General features: G+C 40.0%; 1 protein-coding gene across 1 annotated transcript; it reads right to left on the bottom strand.

Moving 5' to 3' along the window:
* Positions 1-420: 420 nt before the first annotated feature.
* Positions 421-11,820, bottom strand: LOC107291090 (NADH-cytochrome b5 reductase 2; the record flags this gene model as incomplete). Its single annotated transcript, XM_015820052.1, is given in 9 exon segments — positions 421-542; positions 1,041-1,221; positions 2,500-2,599; positions 3,327-3,412; positions 4,233-4,316; positions 5,871-6,000; positions 7,790-7,896; positions 9,722-9,794; positions 11,674-11,820. Coding segments are annotated over 8 exon segments (900 nt in total), but the record flags the coding sequence as incomplete, so codon positions are not given.
* Between the last annotated feature and the right edge of the window lie 1,543 nt (positions 11,821-13,363).

Raw genomic sequence — 13,363 nt, 5'->3', positions numbered from 1 at the left:
ATCCCATTCATCTGGAGTCAATATTTGGGGAGGCCAATCTGAATATAAATTAGCTATTTAAGCCCAGCAAAATCCCAGTTGGATTTCTTTTGGCCATACTTGAATTCAGTCTTTTTAATTGTACATTTTAAAAACTGCATGTCATAGTTTTTACATTGGTGAAAAGCTGAAGTCAGCTTCAGCAACTGTGACCAGAAGAAGATCCAACAACTGCAAAAAAAAAAAAAAATATGGACTACAGATCTTACAAGAAGCCACGGGCTCCTTACCACTGTCCATTGCAATTAATTCCTAACCAACTTTGTTTCAAAAGCGGTTCATGCTTTATACACTAATAAAAACTGACATAAAATCATATGGAAATTCAAAGTCCACAAAATGTATCGACATTTTATTCACATGAAACAAAAAAAAGCTTTATAAAACTTTATTAAGGCTAGGCAAGGCATTAGAAAGTATGAGACAAGTGTCCTCTTTTGAAGAATCAGCACAGGTCCCGTGAAGTCTTTCCCCTCTGGAATGTGTGTTTGTCAGGCCCAGGCCTAGAGACGATACCGCAACATGCAATTGAGTTCATTGCTTCATTTGCTTACAGTTAATAGACAGACTAAAACTGTAACCTCTTAATTTACTAGATACATCCTGAGAGATTCTAGACTGTGGCTACCCTGAACCTCTTCCCCCCCCCACACACACACCCAGCTTGGAACTGTGCAGCCTCTTACTCTGGGCCTCTCTCTGGAAAAGCTCTGTGTTGCCACAAGTCCCTTCCACTCACCCACTGCTCTTCCAGGTGTGCATTCCATTACAGTATTCTTGCACAGACAACACTTTCTCTGGGACTGCCGGCCAACCAAAGTAGTTGCATAATTACACATTTGGGGAAATTCTTCAAGGTAGTTGTAGGGACACTCCTACAGGTCATGGTTGTTTTAATGCTTCAAGGAGGAACATTTTGCTTACATCAACCCACTCTGTAATGTGCACCTTCAAATGTTTTGCATAAGCATAGTACCTATGACATCTGCTAAATGAATTACCTTCAAGTTCAGTAAGCAAATGTGCTCTCTTTTGCATATCCCAGAAACTCAAGATTGGGCTGACAGGCAAACTGAATCATGGGTGGAGGTCCACACATCAGAATCAAAGTGTCCCCAGAGGGGGGAGGAAGATGGTCCTTTATCATGTCTGCAGTAACGAAGCCAGTGCTATACTTCCATCCTGCAACAAAAAGCAAAGAGAAGCTTCATGGCAATGTCTAGCACAGTGGTTCTCAACCTTTTTAATGCCGCGACCCCAACCGGTCGTAAGTCGAGGACTAAACCGGTCGTAAGTCGAGGACTAAACCGGTCGTAAGTCGAGGACTTTCCCTGCCCGGGAGCGCCACGCATGCGTGGTTCCGCCCCCTGCGCCGGCCGAGGCGTAGCTGGCAAGCGGCAGAGACGGAGCAGGCTGACCACCAGCTGGCCCAGCCCAAGGGAGGTAAGGCACCCGCCAGAAAAGGGGAAAAAATGGCGGACAAAAAAAATGGCGGACAGCCTTGCTTGGCGACCCCCATGAAATGGTCGATTGACCCCAAATGGGGTCCCGACCCACAGGTTGAGAACTACTGGTCTAGCATGAAATCATGGTGTTCTCATGGCTCCTCCATTTCAAAGAAATCTAACTAAGCTTGATTTCATTAAATTTGAATGTTATATTTCATAGTAACACAATCATTCTCTTTATACTTAATAATTTCCTCAAACCATATTGATACTTTGACAGCAACTTTTGGAGATATCCTGCAAACACACATGGTGGCCAAGATTGTACGTCTCTGCTTCAAAGATAGAATCATAACCTTAACTAAGATCAGTTTACCAAACTCCAGGCTAGAAATCAGGAGATTTCAAGTTCTAGTTCTTAGGCATGAAAGCCAGCTGGGTGACTTTGGGCCAATCACTCTCTCAGCCCAACCTGCCTCACAGGGTTGTGGGTTTTGTGGGAAAAATAGGAGGAGGAAGGACTATTATGTATATTCACCACCCTGAGTTATGTATAAAGTAATAAAGGCAGGGTAAAAATCGAATAAATTTGTTATTGACTTGCACAAACCTAATTGCTTAATTACTGTTATTACTACAGGTGGAAAGGCTGCATTATGAATTTTCATGCTACTCTTCACCTTCCCGTGTTAAAAAACATGTGTCGCTAACTGTGATAGGTAATCCATTACTTAGAAACACAGCACAGTAACTATATACTTCTCAAGCAATTTTCTATAAAGACTTAATATCTGATATTGTACTGCTCAAATCACAGTGGAAAGGTGCTTGGAATAATGGTAATAATTTCAGTCCGGAAAGGCAATGTGTGAAAAATTCAAATTCTACTTTGGTAAAAGTGATGCATCATATCAAGGCAAATGTCCCATATGATTGCAATAGAGATAAACGCGTTATCTTAAATTGTTCTATTCAGAAGAGTTCACTTAGCCTTTGAGCAACATCAGCTTACCATGAGGTGGTCTGTCCAAAGTATACCACAATTTAAATTGGTCTGAGTGGTTTGCAGCTACATCTTCAAGCTCTGGTTTCAGTAATATATCCTGTTCCGTCTGCCAATCAAAAGTCAAGTAACCATTCAGAGTTGAACATGCAGGTTGACACAGAGCCCATTGTTAGTATTAGTTTACCTTTTGATCTAGGATTCTTATTTTATATATTGTTTTGCGGCTTCCCTGTATTCATCAATTCTCTTTGCTGTGGAAGGCAGTCTATTCAACCTTCCTAGAAGTGAGTTACTCTCAAGTAGAGTGGCTTACGTTGTGGGCAATGTGGTTAGAATTAGATGTCAGCAATTCTGTGGAATCAGAAAACTATCAATACCACCAGGGATTTCCTATACATCTGGCACAACATCTTATGCTGGTTCTATTAATTAAACATGCAATTTATCATTGGGCATAATGATAATAATGTGCTAGGTATAATACCTTTCCAATGAACCCATGGGGCATGCAGAATTAATCTGTCAGCACCTGACTGGGCATATATCAGTCTTACAGAGGAGGTATATAAGAAGATGAGGAGGCTACTCAAACTATAGTTCTTCCTGGCTACCTCACCATCCTCCCACCCACCTCTGTTTGAAATCAATAGCATCCAGCTTTCCATGGGAACCAGAAAAAAATGTTTAATTTTTACCAAAGGAAGAGCAATGAACAAACTTTTTGATACGTAGTCAGGAGGATGGTGTGGATGTCCAAGCAACTGCTGGTGGCTTAGTTGCTTTTACAGTGATTTCACAAAAAGGAAAGGCAAACAAAACATAAGTCAACCAACCTGATTAGCAAAAAGGAGATAACATTTTGTTTTATCAGTAGGGTCCTTTGTGATATGGCGGATCAGCTGAAGCATTGGAGTAATTCCTATCAAATCAAAGCCAAGGTTCAGAATGAAGTAATCATTTTTCCATAGCCCAAAAGTAGAGCCATAACGTTTGGTTATTATTCCTATCCTTGTCAACTATAAAACTAGGTGGGCATTTGTGTGAGCATGAAAGGCACACAAAATAGAACAAATGTGTGCTTTTTTAAATACTCACTGAAGGTAATATAATTCTCCAAAATTTCCAAGATAAGAAAAGAGAGAAAGGGAGAGAAATGATAGATAAAACAGTCATTCCCAAGATTCAATATTATTTAATACTTTGTCTAAGAGGGTATCTTTTTTCTCCTCCTTTCATATTAAATGACTTTAGTCTCACACTATTTAATTTTACGTTCAGCTTCTGAGGCACAGGTTCATGGCTAATGACAGAATATTAAATTATATTTAACTATAAAAGAGGATCAGTAGAATAGAAATCTTAAAAGATCTCAAAGAATGCCTAGGCTCATAATAAGAATGTGGCTTTTCAAAAGCCAAAGTGTCAAATTGACTAGGACTTTATGTCATAATCAGCACTTCAAACTGAGTTCAGAGTTAGCTTATTAAGCAATTATCTAGACAAGGGTAAGTATTCAAACATTTTTAGAAGTAAATTAAGTTGTGTATCCGATATGACATATCTTCTGTTCCATGCTAAGCCTTGGTCAGGTCTTCTGTGCTTACTCTTTTGCAATAGAGGGGACAATAATAAATATTAATTTGACAAAGTTCCTTTTAGAGCATACATCATAATCAGGAAGTATATGGCTTTTTTTAATTTATTCAAGCCTCCCTATTCCCAAAACAAGGAATACCTACCTGTTCCCCCAGCAATCATCCCAAGGTGCTTAACAAACTTCATCTTTGCTTCAGACTTTTTATCCAATTTGATAGCAAATTTACCTGTGTAAAATTACAAGCGTCAATTCCAACAAAATTGAACCAGTGCAAAGCTCTGAATCACAGCTATATACATTACTGTATATTAAATCTGCAATATTATATCGATTTCTAAGGGTGAAAACCTGTACAGTGCTAAAGGCCTTCCCTCTCATAAGCAGAGTTAAGCTAGGTATATATTTGAAACTACCTTGCTGAATAAGCCATAATTGCCTGAGCTCATACAAAGCTAAATATTAATCCACAAGTGTACAATCTGAGTCTCCAGAGCAGTTTACAGCTCCTGGGAGTTTTCTTGTGACCTTTGGAACCATGCTACTAGATCTGCTGCAATACGAACCACCTTTAGATGGTGGCACAGATGTTCTATAAGTATTTGCTACCATTATAACAGAGTTATAATATTTGGTAAGTATTTGCTAGTATTCTGTAAATATTTGCTACCATCTAATGGTTGGTTACATTCAGCTCAGATCCGATAGTTTGACCAGAGACTTCCAGGAGTTATTACCAAATTATATTTAGTGTAACAGAAAGGGCATTCTATTTATTATAAATAAGAGAACCAGTTTAGTAGTTAAGGCACCAGGCTAGAAAACAGGAGACCATGAGTTCAAGTTCACCCTTACCCACAAAAGCCAGCTGGGTGACTTTGGGTCTCAGCCCAACCCACCTCACAGGGTCATTATTGTGAAAAAAATAGGAGGAAGATGTATTGGATATGTTTGCCACCTTGAGTTATTTGTAAAAACAACAGATAGGATACAAAGAAATAAACAGAATAATGTGGTATTTGTTGAATGCCGTATTCCAAACTTCCCCAAACTTTTGGGGTTGGTGGCCTGAAGGGAGGGAGGAGGGAAAGAAGGGATGGTTTTCTGGGGGGGGGTAAATACATGTGTGAATGCGTGCTCACGCAAGTACACCCATTGCTTGCGCAAGTGGGGTTGTGAATGCCCGCAACAACACTCGCATGAGTGGACCAGTGAATGCCTGTGACACTCGTGGTGATGTTTGCGCAAGTGGGGCTGCGAACACCTGCGATGCTTGCAATGCTCCTGCAAGTGGGGCTGTGCATGCACGCAGATACAAGCACTGGCCAACCACTCATGCAGCCTGGAGGCCAATAGGCCCAGCCCGCTAGTGGACCACAGCCCACAGATTGGGGACCCCTGCCATATTCAATGAATTACATTCAACCACATAAATAATGTGATATTCATTAACAGCAGGAGAGGAGAGGGGGAAAAGTATGCTAAAGTTGGAGATGCTATCTGTAAAATATCACAGATGCATTCCAAATTATTGTAGGTCAAATGGCTATGAAGCACACACAAACAACTTAAAATTGATTGCACGGGCAAAAGATCTAAGGTTTGTTTAACTTGTGACATGCTATATTATCCGGCCAGAGACTCTCTGTAGAGAGATGGGTAGTTTCAAAACTTGATAAATAAAATAAAAAATAAATATCTCTCATCTGCCTACCGCTTTTATTTCTTCAAAAGCAGTTGATCAAACCTATTCATAATTATAAACTTGATAATGAAATAGTACCTGATCCTTTATAAACCAGAAGCCCATTAGGCCCTCTGAAATCCATGGTGTCACCAATCTTCATGGCGTCTAAGTACTGGGACATCTTTCCACCTTCAGGAAATTTGTGATGAACATTTTTGTGGTAAACCTAGAAAGAATACACACACATGCAATAACTGCACTGTTTTAGATTTAGATGACAGTGGTCTGCATTGGAAAAGATAATTCTATTTTGTACTGTTACATAAATCATGAATTAGAAGCCAGGAAAAGCCACATTTCTCCTGTTTACGCTCTATAAAACAAATCCACTGCAGTGCTAGGGGCAAATAATTTTATCCTCAATAAAGTTACAAGAGTATTAACCTAGACCAGGGGTAGGCAACCTTGGCTCTTTTATGACTTGTAGACTTCATGGCTGGCTCAGGAATTCTGGGAATTGAAGTCCACAAGTCATAAAAGAGCCAAGGTTGCCTACCCCTGACCTAGACTGCTATTTTTGGCCAATTATGAAGTATTTAATTATATCCCCTAAACTCTGCTGAAGATGTTACCTATCCTGGTAACGAAATGTTTGGAAACCAACTCACAAGCTCAGAGAACAAACCTTCACCCTCAATTATGTATTTTACTAGGTATTTAATGGCCCTATTTATGTACTTGTTTTAGACCCAAAATCGTTTGGGAGCAAGTTGCCTAAAATACCATCTTAAATATAAGCTGGATCTTTAGAAATCCTTCTCTTCATATAGCAAGGTAGGGAAAGCTCTAATGAGAAGGCCTTTTCAGTTATAGAACAGTTTTCCCAGAGAAATTCACCTGAAGACACATTAATGATCTTTTCACAATGGGGAAAGAACTTTTTAATTAAACTTTTGAAGAACATGTATTCTAGGCTGAGCTTCTTTATTTATAACCTGTTTTAAGTATAACTGTTTTATACTGTGGCGGGTTTTAATGTTAGATTTGTTTTGTGAGGTCTTAGAGAACGCGTGCCTCAAGGAAGCAATGTTAACATGGTAAATATAAATGAATAACCCCCAAACCATAATCAAGATCACTTCAGAGTAATTTTGAATACGTTGCTTACTAAGCTCTGGATGATATTATTTCTTCATTATACATACAGGCAGAACCACACACAGTGTGGTCAAGAAGAACTATTCACTCTGGGTCTTTATCTCAAATTAGACATAAAATACTTGGTTTTAAAAAACTGTTTTAAAAATATTCAACTTATATCACATTCTGTCTTTTGATACCTTGGTCTGTCAACATCCATTAAGACTTTTTACTTTTATTATGAACAGGAAATTCAAATCAGGACTTCTCAGAGGTTTTAGAAGCACCTATAGTAAGTAGGTACATTGGTTTCGCTGAGAAAAGTAACAAAATTAAATAAGCTATAGAGAAATGGATTTTTCATCATTTACTCGTTCTTCTTCTCAGTCTCAGTGCTTTATCCCTAAAATAATTGTGCACAGTATTCCAACCATATATTCAAAGATAATTTCTAGATATCAAATGTGGTGTATTATCTGTTTTTAACATCTGCAAAGAAGAAGTGAGGGTCAAATTTTCTCCAAAGCACCAGAGGGCAGGACAAGAAACAATGGTTGGAAACTAGCCAAAAAAAGAAGCAACCTGGAATTAAGGAGAAAGTTCCTGACAGTGAGGACAATTAACTAGTGGAACAGCCTGCCTTCAGAAATCGTGGGTTCTCCATCACTGGAGTTTTTTAAGAAGAGATTGGACAGTCACTTATCTGAAATGGTATAGGCTCTCCTGCTTGAGCAGGGGGCTGGACTAGAAGACCTCCAAGGTCCCTTCCAGCTCTATTCTATTGTTATGTAACTAAAGTATTGGGGAACAATTTATTTGAGAAGCATAGCAATCAAAACAGACTAATTTAACTGGTCAAAACAGTTTAAACCTACCTTTATTACTAAATCAACATATCCTTTCACTTCATCACTAGAAACTGGAGTATAAGCCCGAATCACAAGGTTACCACTGACTTTGGCAGAGAGGTATACATGTTGGCCTAGAGAAAAATAGTTATAGTTCCAAAGTTTATTATTATGGCATTAAAGAAGAAAGCAAATGATTTGGGATCCCTTTCCAAACTAGATAACATCTGCAAAATTGATTGGGAGCACAATTCTTCTCATCCCCAGAGAGAAATGTCAATTCTTATATACTTAGTTAAGAAAGAAGAAGAACCTCCTACAGTTGTAAAGATAAACATAAAAATGTTGGGTGGGAGCGGGAGAAGTCAGTTCCAACTAGCTGATAAGAAAATAATATCTGGAAATCTACAAATCCCCATGAACTGTAGATCCTGCAGAGGTGTGGAGTGTCACCATTCAAGCTTCTGAAAAAGTAGAAGGCCACCAAACAAAACATGACATTAACTGCATGACTGCAGTTATGAGCATGTGTTGGTTAACTACAGCAGCCTGAACTTTAGTGTTCAGGACAGGGGATTAACTCTTTTCTTTGTGTAACTTGACTGACTCTCTTAAGGCATTAGTTTGGCAGATACATCTTAAAGAGTTTAATGACTATATTAAAAGGATTGCATCAGACAGCATGCCTGCTGAAATAAAATACAGATGCAGCTGCAATCAACAGTTAAATTCCAACCTATTTTGAGTAGTTTCTGCCTTTTCCAAAAGTTACGAGATCACAATACAGTGCTAGAATTCTACCTCATTGGAGACCTATCTTTTATGCTAAAATATCTGCCTAGTTTCCTAACCTGTTTCTGGTTTAATATTCCAGCTTTTATCATTGAAGCCAGACACAGCCAAAGAAACAAGCATGAATAAGTCCTTGTCATCTATGTCTTCACATCCATGAATCACATCTGGCTTGGAAAAACTATGACTGACCACTATTTAAAACTGAAATCTTTTATTCTCCTCGGTATTCAATGAGAGATGAGTTTTAAATACTGTATATGCCACCTTTGGGCTGTAGTTTCACTTATGTGGCATCTGTGTTTTACTTTCTCATTTTTTTTTTGCAATCCCCATTATGATATATTAAAGGACAGTATATAAACACCTGCAATAAAAGAACTTTAATAATAAGGCAAGTCAATCTGTGTGAAACTCTAGTTAAGCAAATCATCTATCAGGGAATGAATAGATACCTGGGCACCATATATTTTCCTGTAAGAAAGACAGGGTAAGGTACGTCCCTCAAAGAAGGTGAGTGGCAGAGCCATAAGAAAAAAAAAAAGAACATGTGCACACAGCTGGATGCTTCACAACTGGATGGTTTCCACCCATATTTCCCAGAACTGATAGATAACCTATTCTGCAACACAATTAGTTAAAAAAAAAGCCAACTCTTGTCCACTGGATTTATCCAAGAAAGTTTGCCCATGACTGCATTTTGACTGCTTCCCCTACAATGTGACCAAGTTCCAGCCTAAGTATGTCTTAACCCATCACCATCCATTTAAGAGAGTCGTTGAATGAAATAGTAAGTGTAACTTAGTAAACGTAACTACTTACTTGGAAGTAACTTTGCTACTCAGTTTGATACAGACTGTGAATTAATTTTCAGTCCTTTGGATCAAGTGAACATTATTCACCTATAATGTTGACTAATGCTGTTGAAAACAGACTGTTATCTCTGAGAGTCCTTGCATACTATAGTATTTATTCGACATCTCAACATTAAAATCACTTATGATTTCAAGGAGATAATTAACAAAAGATTTTGTGCAGCGCTAAAAAAAACCCAGCTTCAGTATCAAACAAGTTTCAAAGAAGGGCTTTTCAAAGAAGATGTTGGCGGGTGGGCACCAGTGAAAGGACTCTGCACCAGGAAGTGATGAAGAATAAGGCTATGCTTACCTACAGGCAAGCCCAATATGTGTTCTGGTGAGGGAAGTGCAAATCGAAATCTCCTGGTGTCATGGCTGATATCCTGGGAAAAAGCAATCAGGTGGAAAAACATTGAGCAATAAAGCATCACAAAAATAATTTAAGACCTTTTCATTGTGACAAGCCTCACTTTCCATGTGCTAAAATATACAACTGAGGAAAAAAGGGGGGAGGCACCATAAATGATAAGGGGGAATACCAAAAGTGACCTAACCATAACAAGGCAGAGAACGTACAAGATTTTTGGGCATTGGTTCATTCGGAGATCTCAAACATTCAGCTTGTGGCCATATCTGGCCCATTGAGAGTTTTTTTGGTACGGCCTATGGCAGCCTCACCCATGAGGCACTACTGCCTCAGTTTCTCCTCCCATCCCCACTGTGTGCATCTGGCTATGCCTGGCAGCCAGCATCTCAGTAGGGTGACCGTGCCTCCTGGTTTATCATTTGTCCCAGATTTTCAAGCTCCAGGCACCCTTTTCCCATCTCTTTTTCCTGGCATTGCTGGATTACCTCCCATAGTGAATAGCACTTTACTCCTCCCCCACAGAGGAAGCCAACACTGCAACCTTGTGAGAGAGAAATTGATGCCGTATAAACAGGCACTAGGGGGGGTAAGGGTGAAATCTGAGCCTCACAAGCAGACAGCAGCTGTCTGAGGCCTCATAAAGGAGATAATATGGAGAAAGGGTGCCTGGCACTGCCTTTGCTTTTCCCTCAACACATTGGCTTGTGCAGGGGTAGGCAACCTTGGCTCTTTTATGACTGGTGGACTTCAACTCCCAGAATTCCTGAGCCAGCTATGCTGCCATGTTATAAATCAGGCTATATTTACCAATATCCATCAGGGGACACATGCTCAATTTATAATATGATCAGTGAAGTCTTCAGCTAGCCATCCAAGGTTATAGATTAGGTCAGGGGTAGGCAACCTTGGCTCTTTTATGACTCGTGGACTTCAGCTCCCAGAATTCCTGGCTCAGGAATTCTGGGAGTTGAAGTCCACGAGTCATAAAAGAGCCACGTTTGCCAAGCCCTGGGCTTGTGTGTCTTCTCATTCTACTTCCCTTGAATCAGCTAGTTTGCCTATCAATGGAATTGCCAGAGGTGCTGTAGGGATAGACAGTGAGATCAGTGGGAAACACAGGAAAATTAAGAACATTCACAAGATTTATGTAATTTTCATATGTGTTTATTATTTTTTAATGTCCCCCTATCTCTCTCAAAGTGTCCCAGTGTGGATAATATGGTTGCCAGTCAATGAGAAACGTGGCTGGCTGCCAGACCAGGAATATGATGTTGAGTACACTGAATAATGTTACCTATTTTATATTTCATATAAAATATTCAGTTTCAGTTCAATTTTTAATATTTCTATGGACATGAATGCGGCCCACCAGGTAGCATACTTTATGCAATGTGGCCCCCGTAATCATTTAAGTTTTAATTCCTTGGATTATTTCTTTTTCTTTCTTTTTATGCTTCTATTAGAACATTGCACAACCCCACAGGACTGAATATACAACGTACCCAGTTGTGGGTTGAGAAAATCTTGTACACACTGGACCACATATTAGAATTTCAAGCGGTATCTACTCTGTTGCTGCTTCAATATATCAGAGCTGCTGTTACAGTACATTATGCAATATCCCAAGGGCAAAATTTCCAAATAACTTGGCACACTGATGGCCTTCCAAACATGAGAAAATAGATGTAGGTCAATATCACATATTCAAATCTTAATGCTTCTGAACAGACACAATTTTTTGTCAGTGCACATGCTTTCTGTGCCAAAGGCTCAAGTCCAACCCCTGCAATCTCTCATTTAAAATATAGACATCCAACTTGGCACATTGCTGTCAAGAGTTTTATCTGGCATTTTCATACACTCAAGCCAAAAAACAACAACAACTGATAGCTCACCTCTTTATCCATCAAAGACAATGGATATTTGATATTTGGATCCTGCAAGGTCACTGGATCTTTTTTCTTCTGAGATCCAATTATTTTATAAAGCAAAAATAGCGTAGATGGTACAATTACAGCCACGGCAATCAAAACGGAAATATCCTAAAAGACGAAAAAAGGAGCACAGGTATGCAAAAAGAATGAAAACTCCACTGCAAAGATGGACTCCTTCTCAATCAGCTTATTATCAAATTGATCCGCTTTAGATCTATTGAACAAATCTGGATCCTGCATGTGGCATCCAGAGACAATGTTACAATCCAGAACTTAGCACCTGCAGAATTCCCTAACCCCATTTAACCCTTTAAAGACTGGTTTATTTTTTAGAAAAATAAATGGGAAGCTATCGTACTCTAAAGCAAAGCACCAGTTTCAAGAATAAGCAGTATAGGTACTCCTCAAGTTACAACCACAATTGAGTCCAAAATTTATGCTGCTAAGTGAAACATTCAAGTGAGTTTTATCCCATTCACCCGCCCACCCCGCCTTGAAATATATAATTTATTTGGTTAAGAGAGGCCCCTTAGGCTTTGAAGTCAAAATCTCTGCTTGTTGTGGGAATCCAGATTTAAAGTATTAACCGGGCTGTCTATCCAATGAGGAGATAGAGAAGCCCTCCCTACGCTGTGACACCGCATTTGTAAGGAAACGTCTCCAAAAAGGCAGCCACAATCTGCCTTACGAATGTAAGGCGAATGTCCCAGGACAGGGGTAGGCAACCTCGGCTCTTTTATGACTCATGGACTTCAACTCCCAGAATTCCTGAGTCAGCTATGCTGACTCAGGAATTCTGGGAGTTGAAGTCCATGAGTCATAAAAGAGCCGAGGTTGCCTACCCCTGTCCCAGGATAATGTTGCAGGGTCCAACCTGGGTCGGTCACCGGGACCGGCGAGCAACCCAGATTGGATCCTGCCGAATCTGCCTTCCTGGAACTGTTCATAATAAATCCATCAATCACTCCATTCTAGAATATATATATATATCTTAACAGGAGCTCTTCACGGTGGCGTTTCTTCGGGTATTTGAAAAGAAAACCTGCTGGGTGATAATAAACGGCAGATTACAACGATTTTTTTAATTTTATTTTATTTTTGTCACTCCTGTGCAGACTTTGTTTGGACAAAAGGAGCATTACTGTGCTGTGTTCCTCAGTGGGCAGCGAATTCCCGAGACATGCCCTACGGTCCCTTCGCCAAACGCCGCCACAATCCGTCTCCCCAACTCGTCCCGCTACCCCTTGCTCTGCCTGTGGCTGCGGGGGGAGGAGGGGGGGGTCATCCGGTGAAAGAAAAGGGAGCGCTCCGCTCAGCGGAAGAATCGGGAGGGAAGAGGAGTCGCCGAGGAGCTTCTCTCATTTCCGGACAGTGAGAACAATTAATCAGTGGAACGACTTGCCTCCAGAAGTTGTGCATGCTCCAACGCTGGAGGTTTTTAAGAAGAGCTTGGACAACCTTTTTTTTTTTTTAATGGTATAGGGCAGGGGTAGGCAACCTCGGCTCTTTTATGACTCATGGACTTCAACTCCCAGAATTCCTGAGTCAGCATAGAGTATAGAGTCATCAAAGCATACAGTATAGAGTCATAAAAGAGCCGAGGTTGCCTACCCCTGGTATAGGGTTTCTTGCCTGAACAGAGAGGGGGGGG

The sequence above is a fragment of the Protobothrops mucrosquamatus genome, unplaced genomic scaffold (assembly GCF_001527695.2).
Source record: "Protobothrops mucrosquamatus isolate PMUCROS unplaced genomic scaffold, P.Mucros_1.0 scaffold1047, whole genome shotgun sequence".
NCBI lineage: Eukaryota > Metazoa > Chordata > Lepidosauria > Squamata > Viperidae > Protobothrops > Protobothrops mucrosquamatus.
The sequence above is the reverse complement of the archived record's forward strand: the minus strand, read 5'-3'. Positions and strand labels throughout refer to the sequence as shown.